The 20,453-nt window shown below is 37.0% G+C and overlaps 4 protein-coding genes across 5 annotated transcripts; 2 read left to right on the plus strand and 2 right to left on the minus strand.

Moving 5' to 3' along the window:
• Window positions 1-2,238: 2,238 nt before the first annotated feature.
• LOC113057765 (zinc finger and BTB domain-containing protein 3-like) lies at window positions 2,239-3,960 on the plus strand. The gene has a single exon (XM_026225276.1). The coding sequence runs from the start codon at window positions 2,246-2,248 to the stop codon at window positions 3,926-3,928; it is 1,683 nt and encodes a 560-aa protein (XP_026081061.1). The 5' UTR covers window positions 2,239-2,245; the 3' UTR covers window positions 3,929-3,960.
• A 1,002-nt stretch (window positions 3,961-4,962) lies between these two features.
• On the minus strand, window positions 4,963-7,163 carry LOC113057784 (ribonuclease H2 subunit C-like). Its single transcript, XM_026225306.1, has 5 exons — window positions 7,135-7,163; window positions 6,087-6,240; window positions 5,895-6,007; window positions 5,699-5,818; window positions 4,963-5,163 (listed from the first exon to the last, which is right to left on the minus strand). Exons 2-5 carry the CDS (start codon window positions 6,238-6,240, stop codon window positions 5,143-5,145), a joined length of 408 nt encoding a protein of 135 aa, XP_026081091.1. The 5' UTR covers window positions 7,135-7,163; the 3' UTR covers window positions 4,963-5,142.
• A 2,478-nt stretch (window positions 7,164-9,641) lies between these two features.
• LOC113057756 (synaptotagmin-like protein 4) lies at window positions 9,642-17,688 on the plus strand. Of its 2 annotated transcripts, none has more exons than XM_026225265.1 (17): window positions 9,642-9,788; window positions 11,257-11,391; window positions 11,893-12,105; window positions 12,262-12,371; window positions 12,606-12,720; window positions 13,582-13,716; window positions 13,795-13,891; window positions 14,004-14,100; window positions 14,449-14,549; window positions 14,631-14,729; window positions 14,886-15,064; window positions 15,247-15,337; window positions 15,795-15,956; window positions 16,054-16,162; window positions 16,257-16,365; window positions 16,450-16,661; window positions 17,198-17,687. In XM_026225265.1, exons 2-17 carry the CDS (start codon window positions 11,276-11,278, stop codon window positions 17,338-17,340), a joined length of 2,088 nt encoding a protein of 695 aa, XP_026081050.1. In that variant the 5' UTR covers window positions 9,642-9,788; window positions 11,257-11,275; the 3' UTR covers window positions 17,341-17,687. The 2 variants fall into 2 exon arrangements, with proteins under 2 accessions (XP_026081050.1, XP_026081051.1); XM_026225266.1 differs by having other exon boundaries at window positions 9,658-9,788; window positions 11,260-11,391; window positions 17,198-17,688.
• Window positions 17,689-18,059: 371 nt separating this feature from the next.
• LOC113058017 (sushi repeat-containing protein SRPX2-like) lies at window positions 18,060-20,439 on the minus strand. The gene is made up of 8 exons (XM_026225687.1): window positions 20,400-20,439; window positions 20,084-20,260; window positions 19,851-19,974; window positions 19,640-19,761; window positions 19,119-19,298; window positions 18,903-19,036; window positions 18,678-18,799; window positions 18,060-18,279 (listed from the first exon to the last, which is right to left on the minus strand). Exons 1-8 carry the CDS (start codon window positions 20,437-20,439, stop codon window positions 18,099-18,101), a joined length of 1,080 nt encoding a protein of 359 aa, XP_026081472.1. The 3' UTR covers window positions 18,060-18,098.
• Between the last annotated feature and the right edge of the window lie 14 nt (window positions 20,440-20,453).

Consider the following 20,453-nt stretch of genomic DNA (forward strand, 5'->3'; position numbering starts at 1 on the left):
TAGATTAGGTATTTTTTAAAGATCAATACAACTACTTACTGTTTAAACCATAAATATCTGTAACCATGATAGAACATTTTAATACAGCAGGAGATTTGTAAGATTTTTAAAAAGTGAAGAGAAAGTGTTATATATAAATATTCTTCATGTCTATATGGCTAATATATGCAATGAGGAAAAACCCCCCAAAAACAAACGTGTCAAGATAAAAAGCCTTTTCAACCTCAAGAAGCTCAATTAACCCATTTATACTGTTTTTTTTTTTTTTTTAATCCGTGGAGACCCAACTGCAATTTTTTTAACACTAAAAGAGGTAAACGTCGAACAAACAAATTCAGTTTGACATGAAAATAAGAGGCTGGACGTTTTTATGGGGTTGACAGATTGACTTTCCTTTTAACAGAACAGTGATTTGAATATTAGCAAAGATTTGTTAAATATATTGCCATTTTCCCCTTGATAATTTACAAAATATAACAAATTAGACTATTGCTTACAGTGTATCGGTATCTTACTTCCCCCTAGTGGTCATTCAGAGCAAAAACAAGCAGTGTGTATGTTGAGTATACCTAGATCATGAACGTAACCACAGTTAAAAGCGCTTATTTTACTCAGCTTTTAACATTTTATTTTCACCTTTTAATATACATATCAATATGATACACTCATTTTACAAAACCTTCCTGGGTGATCTTCATAGAAAGTAAAATCATATTTCATCTGGTTAGTCTTTAGTCCTGCTGCATGTTCACAAGAAGAAAGTTTTCTCCTTGTATAAAAAGCTGATTGACATGACATGTGTGCACGCTTCGATAATCCACTTTAAGCTTGGTTTCAGATTTTTGTATCTCTTTTAATGCAGTCTTGTCTTTCTCAGAGGGTTCAGATCTCTCCGGGGTATGTTTGGGGTCGGTTCTCCTGGTTTGGTCTCACAGGTGAGATGAACTACTGTGCAGGTCTGACTTCCTCTCAGCTGCACGGAGGGACACGGTCTCTTGAACTTTTAATTTTTCAAATAGCTTTAATAGAAAATTAAATTAGATTTAAAAAATCATATAATTGTATTAAAAGTTAAAACCAAAAACATTAAAAAATGTAATTTGAAATAAAAGTCATGTAAACTTGAAATAAAACATTTAAATAAATATTTAGTTTATTTCAGCTAGTTTCAGAGACACATTTAACAATACTAAAATAATTAAATATTAATAATAAAATAATTAATTTTTTAATAAAACTATTTAGATATGTTAAAAACAACTAATAAAAATGTAAAAAACATGACATTTCTCTTAAATAAACAGAATCATGATGATTATTAAGGTGATTGCAAAATAATGATAATTATTTATAAATAGTATAAATTATTTATAAACTGGATAAATATATTGCCAGACAAAAGCTGAATAAGACCTCTAGGAATGGCATCAAATACAAGGATCATAATAATTTAGGAATTCGCATTAATTAAAGAGATATCCATTATTCTTGAACAACTACCTCTACAATATTATACAATTATTGTACCAGTTTCTGTAAAATAAGGACTTCTTTTAAACGAAACCAAAACAAAATCCTTTGTGTACACTTGTACGCGTTCGTTCTCCTCCCAGTCAGTAGGGGGCAGACCACACTCTTCACTTAAACTGACCGTACTGCACGTAGAAGTGTGTGTTCGTGATGTATTGTTCTGAAACAAAACATTGCACAATCGCGTACTAATGTTTTTTTATTTATTTTTTTATCAAGTATTAGAAATAAAATATTTAAAATTCTGTCCTCTTGACTAGAAGGATATTTTAAGGATATGTGGCGCTGCTTTTGATTTATATAACGGCGATCCGGTGAAGGTTTGGTATAATAACCTTCAACACGGTCTATCGTAATAACCCATACTGGAAAAATGTTGTGTGAAGAATACCAGGAGATGAGGAATCCATTTGTATTGCTTCAAGATTCAAACATATGAATGTATTGTGCTATTGATTCGTGAACAAATGTTGATGTCAAGAGAATGTCAGTGGATCCATAAAACAAACATGATAGTGCTTCAAAAGAGCTGATCTTAAAGTGGACGTGGGGACTTTGTCAACACTCTGGACATTTCTGTAAGAAACATTTCATCTTAACACTACGTAGATTATAATATTATGAATTTAAAAAAAAATTATTGATAGAAACACTGCATAAACTATATTTATTAACTGTATACCATGGCTTTATTTTTACTAGGTGGTCAGTAGAAATGGAGTTTCCAGGACATAGTCAGCAGCTCTTGGCAAGCCTGCGCTCTCAGCGTCTGCAAGGTTTCCTATGTGACTGCACCGTGCAGGTTGGCTCGACTCATTTCGGAGCCCATCGTGCCGTGTTGGCCTCTTTCTCCCCTTTCTTCCATATGTTTTACTCCGATCAGTCAATGGGCAATACCAGCACAATCAACGGAGGGCCACAGAGAGACACAGTCACTATTAATGGAGATATCGTGACCCCACAAGCCTTTGGACTCCTCCTTGATTTCATGTACGAAGGGGTTCTGTGGTTATCAGCCCACCCCCCTCCAGAGGACGTGCTCGCCGCAGCCAGCTTCCTACATATGAATGACGTGGTGCGAGTTTGTAAGAGAAGACTTCAGGGACGAGGATTGGCCGAGGCGGATAGTACAAGAGTAGAAGTCGGAGCAAACGAGTCCGCTAAGCCTGGAGAACTTGATGGCTCGAATGGAGAAGACAGACCTGGTGCAGAAACAGGAAGAGATGGAGCAGCAGCACACTGTCTTCAGTCGAGTCAACAGATGTCACTTTATATTGATACCAAGTCTGAAACACAAGCAGGGATGGCTAATCTCCTCACGCACAGCACAGAGAGATCAGAAATGGCAGACACGACTCAACCAGGAATGGACTCGCAACCAGCCTTTAGTAACTCTTGTTCAGGTGCTTCCACATATCGTTCTTCACCTAGACCTGACAAGACAAGAATATCGGCACGGTCTGCCAGCCTCGAGTCGGCACTTTCAAGTCCATGTAGTACAACAGAACTAATTCAGACAGAAACACATCCCGTTGTAACCACTGCCGTGGCTCTGAGCAGTCTGGACAATGCTAGTGCTGCCCAAGAACATGAACCTAGCGCTTTCATTCAGGTACAAACACTAAAACCCCAAATCCAGAATAAAGGTGCAGGAAATCCAGGGTCTTCACAACACACCGAGAGTCAGAATGGAAGGACACATGAGTACTCTTTCCCCAATACAAGGAACATGCAAAGTAAGCGTAAAAAACCTCTTTCGCAACCACCAAGAGAGGAAAAAGAAGATCGCTTTAAAGTGAAAGTGGAGGCCATTGTGATTTCTGACGAAGAGTCTGATGATGTAGACGAGACTGTGGTCACGGATGACGGCCCATGTAGAAGTGAAGATATAGATCATGTGGATGATTATGACGACAGCAACCATGATGTTGAGGAGCTGACTGATACTCAGTTCATACCCACACACCCGTTAATTCATCTTCCACATCAAGAACCCCTTTCTTTCCCTCCCTCACCGCAAGGTCCTAATACTTCCACAGCAGAAACCACCAGCTTTTCATCATCTCTTTTCCCAACCAATTCCCAGCCGGAGCAGCAGGCCATGTACCTTGAGGATTTTCATGACTCGCTTGGGAGTTACATAGAGGACGTGCCTACTTGTAACACTTGCGGGAAGACTTTTTCCTGTGCTTACACCCTGAGGAGACACGCCATTGTGCATACTAGGGAGCGACCTTATGAGTGCAGTTACTGTTACCGCAGTTACACACAATCTGGAGACTTGTACAGGCACATCAGAAAGGCACACAATCAGGGTTTAACAGTAAAACGCAGCAGAGCCGAATCAGACCTTCCACCGTCACCACCTCCCCAGACAGAGCTCAATCCTCAATCGTGAATTGAAAAAAAAAAAAATGGTTTTGGTGTAAACTGAATTGGTTATACATTACTTGAGATTTGTAATCTTACACAATCTAGTTTTAATATTCATTGCTAAAGTATATTGTTTTAATATAAAGAATTGACTTAAGAGTGGTTCCAGCACTCAGACATTTGATAGGCAATCACCATTCATGGTGGTGTTTTGTAATTTAAAAAGTCATGTTTATGTCTCTTATGGAATATTGTAGCTGTTATACCAAGTAATGAGCGTTAAGATACACTAGAGCAGATGAAGGACTACAAGGAAGGTTTTTGATGTGCATGTGTTCTGTGCATTTTTGTGAGCGTGAAAGATGGTGAGACTGAATTACAATCAGCTTTGAGTGCTTTTAAGATTGGTCCATTTATTGTATGTAAAATATTTATAGAATTAAGCTACTGTGCAAAAGTTTGTGGCCAGTAAGATTCTTTTAAATTCAGTTAATACTTTTATTCAGAAAGGACACATAATGTGACAGTAAAGACATTTATAATGTAAAAGATTTCTATTTCGAATAAATGCTTTCATCAAATAATTCTGAAAAAATGTATCATGGTTTCACTAAATAAAAATAAAGAGCACAACTAATATCTTTCAAAATACTGATATTTAGAAATGTTTCTTGAGCAAATCATTAGATTATAAAGACATTTCAATTCAATACTGATTTGCTGATATTACAATAATATCTGAAGGATCACGTGACACTGAAGGCTGGAGTAATGGTGTCGCCATCACAGAAATAAATTATATTTTAAAATATATTAAAATAAAACATTTAAAATTTAAAACATTCACAACATGAATGTTTTACTGTATTTTTGATCAATTAAATGCATCCTTGGTGAGCATAAGAGACTTCTTTAATAAAAAAAAAAAAAAAAAAATCATGAACCCCAAACGATGAATTCTAATCAATTCTAATCAAGCTAATGCGAATCAGATGAAAATGTATCTTTTACTGTTAAATAATGGCCAAATATGTTGAAATTAAAATTATGCACAAGGTAAAACGTTAAGACTTTTAATGTTGCATTGTGATATTCTTCAACATGTGTTTGGTAAAAATGGTGTTTACTACCACAACACAGTAACTTATACTGTCTTCCAACAAAGAATCATTTTCACATTTGTTTAACTGTAACTATGTACTTGAGAAGCAGATCTCCACAACAAAACAATGTCCATTATCAGTCCACTGGTCCATGCATCTGCAGAAAGAGGTATTGTTTTAATTAATATTAGAGAAATTTTAAGTGAACTGAGAGAAATGTCTTATAGTAAAGCAGATTCTAAAGCCATGGTCACACTGCACTTTTCGCTCCATTGACTTTCATTCATACGCATGTGAATGTCAGACCGGAAACGCAAGCCCGTGTGAAAATTTTTCGTTTTTCACGGCATTCCAAAGTTCAAACTTGTTTAACTCTGGTCTACAGATTCACATCACGTGATACCGTGTGACCAATGGAAGAGCGATATGCCACAAAATGACCTCGTATCTGAATTAAAAGAACATACATTTAAAACTGCAGCGCCACAGGAAAGTGGAGTAGATTGTATGTTTTTACATTTTAGATTATTATAATTTGTTATGTGTTGAATTGAAGTTTTTAAAAAGACACTGTACATCGTGACATCAAATCACGATCGTTGCAGCATGCGAAACCACATTGCATGCTGAAAGTCTAGTGTGATCATGGCTTTCTGATGGTAAATGATTAATAGTTATCAAAAGAAACTCACTGCCTCCGATAGCTGAGGCCATGTCATCGCCATCACAACTCCATCATCGGATGTGGGAGGAGTCTCCAGATTCCAGTATGTGAAATGATGGAACACTGAAGAAACTTTCACTACTCTGTCCTACAAACAATTTTTTACGAATTAGTGTTCTAAAAGGACATGTCAGTGAATTTAGAGAAAAAAATAGTGCAGGTACCTCTTGATCAGATGCAGGCTTCTGGACCTCTTTTAGCACTAGGCCTGTGTATCCATTTGGGCAATGCATTTCCTGACCCTTCAGTCCCCGACCTCTCAATGACACTGTCGTTTCTGCAGAACAGTGTTATCTTATCGGGTGGAGTGCTTCAACTTGTTTCATTCTCAAGCTGTGTACTGGTGTTTGACTAACCGTGTTTGCGTTCCTTCACAGTGGGATTAAAGAACTTGAAGACTTCAGCAGGTCCGTCATGCTCTATTTCACAAGGCAGCAGGTGCATCTGTGGTTTGTCAGCTTGCTTGAGGGAATCAAGCCGGATAGCTGTCACACAACCGTTCGCTGACATCTATTAAATCAAAGTGTGTAAAGCACAGGTGACAATTACTAGCATTGTCATTTGATTCATATATATAAGGGAGACAAGGACTATTGTGACAAGCAGTGTTGGGAAGGTTACTTTTGAAATGTAATAGGTTACAGAATGCAAGTTACCCTATTTAAACATAATAAGTAGTGTAACCATTTCAGTTACTTTATTAAAGTAATGTAACTGGTTACATTTGATTACTTTTCTACATTTCTAACGACTTTTCAGCTATTTATCATTTTCAAACATTTAAACCAGGGAAGGGGTTAACCTCACAGTAGTAGCCTACTAAACACTGATTACTGTCAGACCTTCATTCCCTTCATTCTTTAAGTAATATTATAATAATTTAATTTTAAATCATAACCAAAAAAAAATTTAAATAAATTGTTAAGATCATTCTGATGTTAAATACAGTATAGTTCTGTTTTTTAAATCAATTATTTGCATAGCTATGACAAAAAAATTATAATAATACTGGCAACTAACAATGCCTATGGGGGGAAAGTTAATCTTAATAAATAAAGCATATGCATAAACACAGATATGAAATACTTACTCAACAGTTATTAAATAAACACGTGTACTATTCTCTGTACTTGAAACATTGGAGACACATTTTACTCAGTTTAATTGTTAATACTTACAGACTAATTTAATTTGTAATTCAATTATGCAACGTCGTAACATGTGACAACTGAAGTTGAATTAAAGACGTGTCTCCTACGATACATTGTAACAATACTCATAATATAACGCGAAAGGTCTCAGAAAAATCTTTTCAGATTAACGCTTTCAGAACTAAACCTCTACATTTGTAAAATGATACGCACACGGATATATAATTATCTGTACCATCTGCAGATATCTTACCTTGCTTGCTTTCAGAAGTTTATAACATGTCACGTGGGACAGCCGCGGTCTACTGTGATTGGTCGTGCTGTATTTCTTCGCCACCAGGCGGATGTTTTTCGCTGTAAAATCCAAAGTATTTTGCCATCTACCGTTTCGCTGGTGTCGTCGGATGATGACTCGAAAAAGACAGTATTCTTACATTGCTGTTATTATAATTAGTATCTGCAACGTGTATATATATATATATGTGTGTGTGTGTGTGTGTGTGTGTGTATATGTGTATGTATATATATATGTATATGTATGTATATATGTATGTATGTATGTATATATATATTTATAAATGTACAGATACACACAGAATTGTATAATACCATCTGTTATATTTCTTATGTGTTCAGTTCACAGCATAGACTGAAAACAGCCTATGAGTGCAACACTGATAATATTCCTACTAGGAGCTCGAGAACGAATAGGAACGATATTACTCAGGTTCAAAAAGAGTTTAGATGGACCCCCATATTAGTTTGTTTTAGATACTTCATATATTTAAAAATAATTATTTGCACTCAATTTACTGAGCATCTGAACGCCAGTATATGTGCTTGTTTTAGGACCCCCCATTATCAAAGAAGGAGAAAGTTAAATCTTTTCATAAGAGGCTTACAGAGACTACACAGTCCTCGTTGGTTTCTAAAGGAGAAACATGGAGTGAGGATCTGGAGAGAGACATTCCTAGCAATGCCATGGAGATCTTGTCCTGTTTAGTGAAGGTTGCTTCTCTCATGCAGGATGGAAAGATTTTGGTGGGTATTAATGAATCTGAGAGCCTTTCTAGGTCAAATTTTGTATATAAAATAATTAGATTGTATATCTTTTGTTAGGATTATACATTTTCAAGCATGTTCTAACCTTTAATTTGTTTTAGGATCTCAATTCTGGACTGCAGTTGCCTTGGTGGGGGCAGGGTTGGGGGGGAATGTATAGCACAAATTTAAAAAAATCTCCCAAGATGGTTATCACACACCAGTGATAGTGCTTTTAGGAGACAGCAGCTATGTAATACACATCCAACCACATTATAGGTAATTCATTAGCTGCCATGTTATAACTTTATATATTAACAAATATTAACATTAATTAATCTGTCCGGCTGAAATTTCTGGCTGAGTTTGATGTCACCAAGTGCATGTTCTCTTCTGGGAATATCACAGAGAAGCTCAGAACAGCCTCCTTTGACTGCAGTGGAGAGACTGTGGTTGATTTATACACAGGTAAAAGCAGTGGTGTGTGTTTTCATTCACTGTCCAGGCATTGGCTACTTCACTCTTCCATATCTTGTGCATGCGAAGGCTGCTTATGTCTACGCATGTGAACCCAGAAGTAGCAAAAGCTCTACAGAGAAATCTGCAGATCAATGGTGCGTCACACCGCTGCACTGTCCATCAAGGAGACAACAGACAGGTCAAGATACAGTAGTGCTGATTAAAGTTATCTTTAGTTCACTTCACAGAAAAAAAAGGGGAAAAAAAAGTTGTGGATTATAATCAGCTCATTGGTTTATGATAATTTTCTCATTATGTGAAGTGTGAACATTTCCATATATATATATATATAATCTTGCTGTGGTGTTGGTTACTGTTCGTGTTCACTTAACAAACCCCGATGAACACTTATTTGTGGTTGTCATGTTTGAAAAGCAGCAAAAATTATTTCACTTTATCTCTAAATGAAGAGCACCAGAAATTATTTTAAAGCAACCATCAATATTTATTTTATGATATACACTACCATTCCATGTTTTTGAAAATAGTATTTTATGCTTACCAAGGCTGAACTGGTTTGATCAAAATACAGTTAAAAACAGTAATGGCTGAATCTTCAGTAGCCATCCAGTCACATGATCCACAGAAATCCTAATGTGCTGATCTGGTGCTCAAGAAACATTTCTTAGAAGTTGTATGCACATTTTTATTTATTTAAAATTTAAATAATTTATTTGTATGATCCTTTCATTTAAAAAAATTCAAAAGAACAGCATTTATATAGCACAGAAATCTTTTGTAACAAATGTTATTACTTTCACTTTTGATCAGTTAAATGCATCCTTGTTAAATTATCTATCTATCTATATATATATATATATATATATATATATATATATATATATATATATCTTACTGATCACAAACGTTTGGAAGTTAGCTTAGTGTATGTCCGTACCCTCTGGGCCACGGATGAATTATTCTCCTTTTTGTTAATCAAAAACCAAAACAGCTTTGCATATACAAAAGTTTCTTTGTCATCACAGCGCTTGCCAGTACATGTTTCAAAAAATAAATTCTACGCATTATTTTAAATGAAACGTCTTTTATTTTGTTATTGACACATTTTTACGCTATTCTCCAAGCTTCACATCGATTCAAATCTTAAAACACCGACCGGACCAAAAAGCAACGTGATTTTTGTCTATATGACCTCCATGGAGGAAGCGGTGACGTCTGCGCGCATTGTGGACGCGCACCTGTTGCTCGGTGTTTGACGCGGCGACCTGCGGAGACTGAAAAGTTTCCGTTTGTTCCGGGACGGCGGTTTATTTGGCAAAGCTGGAAGTCGGTGAGCTCGCAGGGAGAAGGGAACGAAGGGAAGACTGGGAAAATCCTGCGCTGTTGGTAAGTAAACATTTAAAGCACATATGAGGAGATTTTGTTAGACATGTTAGGCATACTAGAAACTGTTCTAACACGGTTTATATTCTAGTTTACAATAACGCTTCCCTGTGAGACACGAGTCGTGCGTTTCTCAGTTGTTGTCATTATGCGTCGATGTAGTCTTTTCTTTTAAGTGTTCAAACATTTGTATTTTATTTTCCTATACGTTAACTGTTACCTTTCTGTTCAATATTGAACGTTTCATGTGTAATGTCGGATATTTAGTTTAGTGAGTTGAATGTTGTTTGTTGTCCATGTGTTGGAGCAGGACAGATCCCTCAGATCTATATCAGTGTAACGTTAGCTGGAAGAAAGTGCATTCATTGTGGTTCTTGCTTTAATCCTTTATATTTTCCTCAAACATTCAAAGAACGAGGAACAAGTTTATCACAGAAGGTCCATTTGTTTTGGGTATAGACCAAACCAGTCTTAATTAACTTAAAGGTTATAGATTATTTTTATTTTATTTTTTCAGTTTTTCTTACACTTTTGCCACCATTTGATCTCAAAGGGATTTTACAAGGCTCTTGGGTGCTACCAAGTAATAATCAGCATAAATGCCTCATAAAAAAAAAAAAAGAAAGTTTGCTGAAGACCTCCACCCATGGCTGTGTGTCCATAAAGGGCGATAACACTTGTCATAGACTGACTGCATGTTGTTTTCCTCTTTTCCTCTTTCCTGGTGGAATTCCAGTGCTCTGACTCCTTTCCCAGGCTCAACATACTTTTTATTGATATGCTGTCCATAATTTTACAAGCGACATATCAAAACAAGGTTCTCATGCTGTCTGGTCAAAATATTATTTTTGTCCTTTCAGGAAGAACCCGATGAGAAGCCATCTCCTTTATATGTTTTTATAAAATACATGCATTTGCTTGGCTTGATTTTTATTAAGTGATTTATTACTGCTAATATGCTTATACTTGATTTATGTGGTAGATGCTGGGATGTGAATATCTTTACTTCCCTGCTGCGACATTGGCATTGCGAGCCATTGGTAACCAGCTAATTTGCATGTGGGGCTGCATGTCACAGGGCGTCCTCGTGCTTGTTTAAGTACTCGGCTCCTTCAGGGAGGTGATGAGGAGCCTCTGACATACTGACACTGACAGACACTGCATGGAGGAACTGTGAAAGGTCACTCCCTTTGTTTGTCAGTTCAACCCTGTCTCCCGGTCTCTACCCTTTTTACAAACACCAAGACATCCTTTATTTGTGTAACACTGTCATTATGTTAGTGTCATCTCTGAAAAGCAATTGACCTCTTCCTGGTTGGGAAAGCTTCTGTTATTATCGGTGGGTAACATTTATGTTACTTCGTAAGCCGTAGTATGTGGCTGTACAGGTTTCAGTCATTTGCATACATTTATTATATCTTGTTGACTTAATGGATTCAGTGCCATTTGTTTGTTTTTTATTCCTCAAAAGCAGGGCTTGACTCTTGAGGATGGTGCAGAACATGGAGATCAACGTATCGTTGCTGACTGAGTCAGAGCAAGAATTCATACTAGAAGTCCTTCGACGAGATGAGGAGCTGAGGCGCTTGGAGGAGCTGCGCGTGAAGTGAGAGTCACAATTAAAAAATAAAATCTGTTGGTGTTTTTTAGTTATTTTTTAATACGCGACCATTCAAAGGTTTGGGGTCAGTAAGAACCCTGAAAACATGAATCATGGTTTCTACAATAAAATATAAATATTAAGTAGAAACCATTTACAATATTAATAATAAGAAGAAATGTTTCTTGAGCATCAAATCGCATATCAGGATGATTTCTGAAGGATCATGTGACACCGAAGACTGGAGTAATGATGCTGAAAATGAAGCTTCATGGGAATAAATTACATTTTAAAGTATATTAAAATGTATTAAAACATAATGTATTAAAACATGACTTGACTTGGCTTATTCTCATAAAATTAGAATGATTCTAACTTTAAAGTTATCATTATAGTTATTATCCTTTGTGTGAACAGGCCTTTAGATTATTTTTCGTACCCTAGAAAGGATGTTTATCAGGCAAAAAATGTTGGGGAATAAAGAAATGCAATTTTTTGTACTCTTAGGAAGCTGAAAGCCGAGTTGCTGGAAATCAAAAGAAAGGGTGCAAAGCGTGGCAGTGGGAAATACAGCGAGCGCAGCTGTGGCCGCTGCCAAGAGCCTATGGGCCTTCTGACCCGCAGTAGCCAGTGCAGAGTATGCAAACATCAGATTTGCAGAAAATGTCAATCTGTTCGACCCAACGGATCTTGGATGTGTGCCGTGTGTGCCAAAGAGATGTGAGTGTGTACCCCATGCCTCCCAGCTCCCCTCTCTTTGGCCTCAGTCCATTTAAAAACCCTATTATTAAGAGGCACAATAGACGGGAAAATGAGGCCCTTGCTTAATGGAAAAGTTTAATGTTTAACAGAAACTCCACTTTTCTTTTCTATCAGAGATCTGAAGATGTGCACTGGAGACTGGTTCAATGACGGGAGGGTTAATCGCTATTCTGCAGCCCCTGGACATGACTTAGTTCGAGTTTCCCTCAGGAAAAGGCCTCTGAGTGAGTACAGGAAGCAGATGTCAGAGAGTCTGATAGAGCAGTGTGAACTTGAACTTTTTGTTTTTATAAAGGGTGGAAAAAATATTTTCTTTGTGTGCGTGCTTTCACCAAGAGAAGAGGGCATAGGAATAATTCTCCTGTTTACTTTAGAGTTAAATGGCTGGCATTGTTTTAAGATTAATCATTATACATCACTTACTTCCCCTTTTTATAAATGGCATCTCTCTGTTCTAGGTAAAAAGCATGAGACAGCTGGGGAAATGCTGTTAAACAGAGCTGAGTTGAATTCCAGCCAAACTGTTCCTGTGCCCAAACCAAGATTGAAAGACATTGCACTAGCAAATAAGAGGTGTGTCATCATCAGCACTTATTTAGACTCATGATTCTACTGAGAAATTAATGTAATGTTCTTTATCATTTAAATATTCACAATTTCATAATTCCGTTATATAATTTTGTTCTATTAAAAATCACGCAGACCCAGTTCTTTGTTATAAAGAGATTTTAGAGAATTCACATTCCATTCATTTTTTTATACACTACACATACATATATATATATAATTTAGAAATAATTCACGTAGATCATTTTTGACATGCAAAAGCAAATACATCTGATGATAATTTCCAACCTGTTTGTTTGAGATCTTATCATTGTTGTGTTTCACAGGGGGAAAAAAATGCATGTACCATATTTTTCGGACTATAAGTCGCATCTGAGTATAAGTCGCATCAGTCCAAAAATACGTCATGATGAGGAAATAAAAATATATAAAAGTCGCACTGGACTAGAAGTCGCATTTATTTAGAACCAAGAACCAAGAGAAAACATTACCGTCTACAGCCGCGAGAGGGCGCTCTGTTTTCAGGGGTAGACTACAGGAGCACTGAGCAGCATAGAGCGCCCTCTCGTGGCTGTAGACGGTTATGTTTTCTATTGGTTCATTTCTATTTCTCTCGGTTCATGTCAAATTAATTTTGATAAATAAGTCGCACCTGACTAAGTCGCAGGATCAGCCAAACTATGAAAAAAAGTGTGACTTATAGTCCGGAAAATACGGTAGGTTTGTAATGATGATGTTTGGATGAGTAATACAAGTAATGTATATTTTTGAGTGTACTATTTCTCCAGCTTCCAGGTGTTAAATGTGATTTATTAGGCTGACATCTTTGTCCAGCACTCTATACTTCATCCAGTCTCATTCTTTCAGCTCACCCATTGAGACTTATGAGGGACTTGATGTGCAAGTGCAACAGCGTAGTGACACAGAATCAATAGAAAAAGCCAGTCTGGGCAGCAGCCTTGCCGGGACCGAATCATCCCAAAGTACCCCCCTAATGCAAAGGTAAAATCTGTGTATGAGATGCAGAAATCCATGGCTAATGATGTAGTACTGTGATGCAAGCCTCTAATTTGCACCTAGAAAAGAGAAACCGACAGCCAAGACTAGTCCAGCAGGCTCTGCAGTGTCCATCTTGATGGTCCCCACTAACAATGAAAGCCAATCTACCAATGAGACCGTAAGTGTTTATTCATAGTGCACCCTGTTTAGCTATATATTTTCTCTGTCCTATTTCTGTTCATGTGTCACCTATTATCTTGCTTTTTCCACCATCATCTCTCCAATTTAAGGCCTCATTAATTCATCACATGAATGCGTGTTCTGACTCGCTGCGTGATGCGGATAGGCTTTTCAAGAAAAGTGTTAGAAGAGTGCACAAACTATCAGGTGACATTATATTAGGAGTATTCAGAAGTCTGGGATCAGCAAGTTTAAAAGTGACAGTTCAGTCATTTATAATATTACAAAAATTTCTGTTTCAAACTAATTCTGTCCTATTTTTCAAATAATCCTGAGAATGTCTCACGGTTTTCCAAAAAATATTAAGCAGCACAACTGTGTCATAGGAATAAATGTTTAGTTTTGACTATATTTTTGATCAAAGATCATTGTTTTCAAAAACAATACATAATCTTACCGGCCCCAAACTTTTGAATGCTAGTGTACATATATTTATTAGTATTATCATTATTATTTACTCTGGGTTTTAAAGATGCAAACACTGTTTTGTCCTAGATATTAAACCAGCCTCCACACTTGACTTGCGTAAAGATGGGACAGAAAATGCTGCACCCTCTATGGGAGACCGAAGCCAGTCCGTTCCTGGCCTTAATGCTGTGAGTTAATTTAAAACAAATTCAGACTACTCCAAACAAGCTTGCAATGTATTAATCTGAATGTCTGGCTTGTTTCATAAGGAGGAGGAGGAGGAGGAGGAAGAAGATATTGATAACTTGGTGAATATACACAGGCAGAAATTCGGTGGTAGCTCGGGAAGTCTGGGAGGCTACTCAAGGGTAACCCACCTTAATATTATCAAATAAAATACTATTAAAATGAAGTGGTATTAAAATGGTTGAATTGTAAATACATGATTAATAATACCACATATATTAATAATAATAATACAATAATATTAATAATACATCATATTATGATGATTAATTCCACAGGCCACTCTTGGTAGTACAATGAGTGTGTACAGTGAAGCAGGAGACTACGACCGTGTGGAAGTGAGTGGAGATATTCTCTTCTCTCTCAGCTATGATGAGCCGAGCCAGAGCCTGTCTGTTGTGGTCCATGAGTGTAAAGGACTAGCTTATGCTGATGCAGCAAAAAAGAAGTGCAACCCGTAAGTGGGCCTCCACACAGCATATGCGAAGTGATTTACATGTGGTTTCTTGAGAGGGTCTCAATTCTTTACTGTCTTCCAAGAAGAGTAATTTTTCACCCGTGAATCATACTACTGGGTTTCCCCGTTACAGAGAGAACATCACTGCTAAACTCTCCTGATTGGTTGATTCCTTTCCACAGATATGTCAAGGCTTACCTCCTCCCAGACAAGAGCAAGAAGAAAACCTCAATCAAACGTAACATTAACCCCAGTTTTAAGGAAACACTGAAGGTATAGTTTCAATTCATTTAAGGTCGTATTTAAAAATAGTAGCATTTTCAGTAAATTTTCTAAGCAAAATCAAACTCCCCAAAATAACTTAATTTTTCATGGTTTGGAACAACAAATACTATCTATACTATACTATATAGACACTGATCCCATTGAGTAAAAATAGCAACACTATTATATAGTGCTTTGCTTTAATGTCAGGTAGTTAAAACACTGCACACTAACTTCAGGTTTCGAATGGGCTTAGTATTGACAGATAAGATAAGTACACTTATATCACTGAGTCACAGTTAGATAAATATTAGTTCATTCATATGTTTTTCCATTTTAATCTAGAGCAAACAACATGCGTAGTTCATACAAACAGACTAAGCACACTGACCAAAGCTCCTACATGGTAACCTATAACTTAAATAAATTTCATATTGACAACCTGTCTTGTGCTTGTTTGTTTTAGTATTCCATCAGCCGTACCCAGCTGATGACTCGAACACTGCAACTCTCAGTTTGGCACTACGACCGTTTTGGCCGCAATGCCTTTCTAGGTGAGGTGGAGGTACCACTGGATAGCCATGACATTGACTCTGCACATCTAGAGTGCATGGCTCTTAGAGGAAAGGTATATTTATGTGGCATCAAAACATGAATATGCCACTGTACTCAAGTTGGTGTTTTGTTAAGAAGTACCATTACATTTTTTCCATTTCTCTTCATAGGCAGCTGCCCAGCCAGCATCTCCATTCGATCAGTACAAAGGAGAGCTGGTGGTTTCACTGAAGTATGTCACAGCAAATAAGACACATGCAGAGAACTCTAATGGAAAAGGTGAGGGAAAACAGTTTACATACCTATTACATGTCTTTTAACTAACAAATGATACATAGTACATAGTAAATGATGCCTCTGTTCTTTACTGAAGGAAAAAAGACCATACCCACGGATGGTGCTGAGCTGCACGTGTTGATCAAGGAGGCCAAAAATTTGATGGCCATTAAAACTGGAGGCACATGCGATTCCTTTGTGAAAGGGTTTGCAAACATCTGTTTCATTACATCTGTTTTGTTTTAAAAGGCCCTGGTTTGTTTATTTCTACTTTGAACTCTGTCCTTCAGGTATCTGCTGCCATCAAAGAGCAAGTCTTCCTCAAAGAAGAAGACTCCGCTAGTGAAGAAGACAAAGAACCCAAATTATAACCACACATTTGTGTACAACAACCTGAGAATGGAGCAGCTGAAGGATGTATGTCTGGAGGTCACTGTCTGGGACAGAGAGACCCTGTCCAGCAATGACTTCCTGGGAGGAGTTCGCCTCAGCTTGGGAGGAGGTAAGAGCATCTGCTGCTACATACTCCTTTGAGTTCATATCAATTCAGAAGCCTTTAACATTAATTTAATTACTGGATTCACTAACTGCAGACACCAAATTCAGAAGACGCGGCAAGCTTTATTGATATTATTAATTTTATTAAAACTAGGAATGATAAGATCTTTTTAATGTCTCCTATGGTCACCAAAGCTGCAGTTAAATGAATACAGTAAAAAAAAAAAAATATTAAAAAATGATTATACAATGTAATTTTGTAATTTTAAAATGCAATTTATTTCTCTGATGACAAAGCTGAATTATTCAAAGCCATCCAATATTCAATGATCCTTCAGAAATGATTCACACATGCTAATCTGATGCTCAAGAAGCATTTCTTATCAATGTTGAAAACAATAGTGCTGCTTAATATTTTGTTTTGTTTTGTGGAAACCATGATACATTTTTTTCAGCATTCTTTGATTAATATAAAGATCAATAGAACAATTTAGAATATATATAGAATATTTAAGTCATTTTAAACTGATGTTTGCACAGTGACTATTAAGGAAGGAAAGGAAGAATGGGTGGCAGACTCCACCGGCGAGGAGATCTTGCTGTGGAAGAAGATGATGCAGTATCCCGACTCTTGGGCAGAAGGCACTCTTCCACTGCGCTCGTCCATGGGAAAGGGCAAGTAAGGATGCTGCCCAATAGCCCCCAAGCCATAATAAGGAAAAGGGATTCCACATTCCATAACATCTGTTGCCGTTACAGCTGTGGAATATGAGAACATTAATGCATCATAGTAATATTTTTAAGTCTTTTTAGGTTAATGCATCTTTTATATTTTTTTTTAACATTTTAAGGCAGTTCACAAATAATGATGTGAAAATGTGCAGTGTGTATATGTTAATCATATTTATTTCCTATAAATATTGCAGCTAAAGGGATGTTTTCAAATACATCATTTGAATGCAGTTCTTGAAAATTAACGCTTGGAGACATTAAATGTTTTAGTTTGAAGAACACTTTGGTTTTAAATGTGCACTTAATGTAAATGAAAATGTAGATTTTTAACACAATGTATTTTAATGTTATAATGCTGATTGACCTCATTGTGAACACCTTCTTTTTATGAGCTACACGAAAGTACCAGCATTTAATAAATCTTTTTTTTAAGAATCCACATTGTGTGCTGTACACTGTTAAAATATTTTTTCTTAAGAATATGTATATAACCACAGCTGTCAGTTTTCCACTTCCGCAGATTAAAAGCCGTTCCAGACTAAATCACATTTCCAACTGTGATTCTCCATGAATAATTCCTGCAATATGTCATTTTAAATGATTGTTTGTCTTGGAAACAGGCTCTTTAGGTCCTTGTCACTATAAAATAAATAAATAAATAAAAAAACTCCCACCCACAACATCAGATCAGGAGTTGATCACACCGAGGTCAGTCACAGAAGTCCCTGTTCATCGCCAGTCTCTCTAGCTCCTCCTCTGTGAGGAGATACTCCTCTAAGTACGAGTAGAGCTCATCAGAGGTGGTGGGGTTAACAAAGCGCTCCCGGTCCACACCATACTCATCCAGCAGCACCATGGTGAAATACGATGTAGACATATGCAGTGCCTGTCTGTTACATACAAACAAAAAACACATGCAAACAATAATTTACCACTTATAGACTGGAAACACACATGCATAATGGAGAGAGTCAGCAAAACATTTTACTACAGTATAGAGTCCCTGTTGTTGACAAACCTTATGAAAGTGTTTTGTCCAAGAATTTCACATGGTTCTTATGAACAAAAAAAAGTCAGCATTAAATCCCGTTTTCATTCCATGATATTTGATATGAGAAAGCTTGGAATTGATTTTATCAATTGGGAACATTAAAAAAGTAGATATGGTTAATTTCATGTTGACTAAGAATTGTAATATTGCAGTGACTTCCATGTTAGTCCTTAAACACAACAGTTAAATATACAGTATTGATCATGTAAACACTACTGTAGATACTCAGTAAGTTACCTAAGTCCCTCTATGACTTCAGGCTCTAGTTGTTGTCTTTTGATGCGGCCTATTGCATGAGGTGGAGTTCCTAAAATCTCGATCACTGTCACATGTCGCAGATCCAGACCACACTCAGCTTTCTGTGTCAGAACATTCCAACAGTCATATAGTTATGCTTCATAATGGGATTTTAACTCTCCCTTCTTATTATTTGTGCTTTAATCAAGGAAGTATCTATATTACCTGTAGCATAATATTCTGAAGCCTGTACTTCTGGTCAGTGATATCTGGAGTAGACACAACAAGAAGCCTTCTCTTTTCATAAAACTGGTCAAGCAGAGCACCAGCAGACCTGACGTCTGTTTTTATGTCCATGACTAAAAGATAAAGCAAATGTTTCAGACAACAATAAGAGAAAAATATTTTCAATTAAAAATACACATAACCTTAAGTACTCACATATACACTGAGCTGCTTCATCGGACCAGTTGCGGTTGAGCTGACAAACGCGAGTTGCAAAACCTGTCCTTTCGAAGCCAGGATCACAATGGTATTCACATACAGCCCCATAATTATTACCATCAGATGAGCACATCAGATAGCCATGCATAGGTGGCTTTAGCTTTGGACATCGCCTCACTGAGAGGAAAAAAACATTTCAGTTTGAGACATACATACCATTGTATAGTACAAAGAAAGTGGACGTAGAGAAGGGAGTTAAAACCTTAAGTCATATTTTAATAATACCAGTTATAGTTAAAGGGATAGTTCACCCGAAAATGAAAATTCTGTAATCATTTACTCATGGCTTTATTTTTCTGTGGCATGCAAAAGATTATATTTAGAAAAATGTCTTGGTGCTTTCGGCTAATGTGATTAAAGTCAGCGGGCTCCAATATTTGTGTTCCACACAAGTCATAAAAGTCTGAAAGAACATAAAAGTGAGTAAATGATGAAGCAAAATTTTATACTAGCTTTACCTTCAACATGCACAGTAAATTTGCATGTGGCTGTGTTGTGAGCCTGGTCAGAGACTGTATATCGAATTACATGTATTCCTTCAGGAAAGTCGGATCCAGACTCCGGTCCATTTCGCAAGACCCTGATAAAGGATGACAAATATGCAGTTTAGAAGTTGCCTCTTTGACACGGAAGAAGTTGAATGGCTTTCATAAAATCTGATGCACATACTGTAGTGCTCTGTCAGCGGTGTCTGTAGCAATAGGACGCTCCCATGAAACCATGGCTGTTACTTTTCCTGGTTCTGCTACTTTCACTCTGGACAAAGGACATTTCAGTTTGGGGGGGTCATGATCTGAAACAATGTAATTTTTCGTCATTGTCACAACATCTTCTCTCTGGCCTAAATGATGATATAACAGCATCTGCAAACTATCAATGAATGACTACTTTTCCAAATGTACCTGCACACGTCGGTTCTGTGCCACTCCATGTTCCCTCTTCTTGGCACATCCGGTAGCGATCTCCCTCAATCTGGTAGCCTTCATAGCAGTTGTAGTCACACCTGGAGTCTACCACAAAACCACGGGTGCAACTGTACATACCTTGGTCAATCAGAGGCAGAACATGGCAACGTATCCCTGAGATTCAGACATAATATAAACACATGGTTCAAGTAAGTATAGATTGTCAAGTTCTCTGTAGCAGCTGCTAAATAGTTAATAGCTAATAGCTAGTTTCTCTGACACAATTATTATGACGCCTTTTAATTATACTTACTTCGACAGACAGCAGATCCAGACCAGCGGCGGTTAGGCATGCACTGAACAGATG

The sequence above is a fragment of the Carassius auratus genome, chromosome 39 (genome assembly GCF_003368295.1).
Source record: "Carassius auratus strain Wakin chromosome 39, ASM336829v1, whole genome shotgun sequence".
Classification (NCBI taxonomy): Eukaryota; Metazoa; Chordata; class Actinopteri; order Cypriniformes; family Cyprinidae; genus Carassius; species Carassius auratus.

What these genes read in the sequence shown, in the direction of transcription:
- LOC113057765 (XM_026225276.1), top strand. Translation starts at nt 2,246, where the DNA reads ATGGAGTTTCCAGGACATAGTCAGCAGCTCTTGGCAAGCCTGCGCTCT.
- LOC113057784 (XM_026225306.1), bottom strand. Translation starts at nt 6,240, where the DNA reads ATGTCAGCGAACGGTTGTGTGACAGCTATCCGGCTTGATTCCCTCAAG. An exon ending in TGTGAAGGAACGCAAACACG is followed by an intron (nt 6,008 to 6,086) that starts GTTAGTCAAACA and finishes ACTGTTCTGCAG; the next exon opens with AAACGACAGTGTCATTGAGA. An exon ending in AGCCTGCATCTGATCAAGAG is followed by an intron (nt 5,819 to 5,894) that starts GTACCTGCACTA and finishes AATTGTTTGTAG; the next exon opens with GACAGAGTAGTGAAAGTTTC.
- LOC113057756 (XM_026225265.1), top strand. Translation starts at nt 11,276, where the DNA reads ATGGTGCAGAACATGGAGATCAACGTATCGTTGCTGACTGAGTCAGAG. An exon ending in CCTCAGGAAAAGGCCTCTGA is followed by an intron (nt 12,372 to 12,605) that starts GTGAGTACAGGA and finishes TCTCTGTTCTAG; the next exon opens with GTAAAAAGCATGAGACAGCT. An exon ending in GTCTGGGAGGCTACTCAAGG is followed by an intron (nt 14,730 to 14,885) that starts GTAACCCACCTT and finishes TTAATTCCACAG; the next exon opens with GCCACTCTTGGTAGTACAAT.
- LOC113058017 (XM_026225687.1), bottom strand. Translation starts at nt 20,439, where the DNA reads ATGCCTAACCGCCGCTGGTCTGGATCTGCTGTCTGTCGAA. An exon ending in CACAGAACCGACGTGTGCAG is followed by an intron (nt 19,975 to 20,083) that starts GTACATTTGGAA and finishes ACATTGTTTCAG; the next exon opens with ATCATGACCCCCCCAAACTG. An exon ending in TTCAGAATATTATGCTACAG is followed by an intron (nt 18,800 to 18,902) that starts GTAATATAGATA and finishes GTTCTGACACAG; the next exon opens with AAAGCTGAGTGTGGTCTGGA.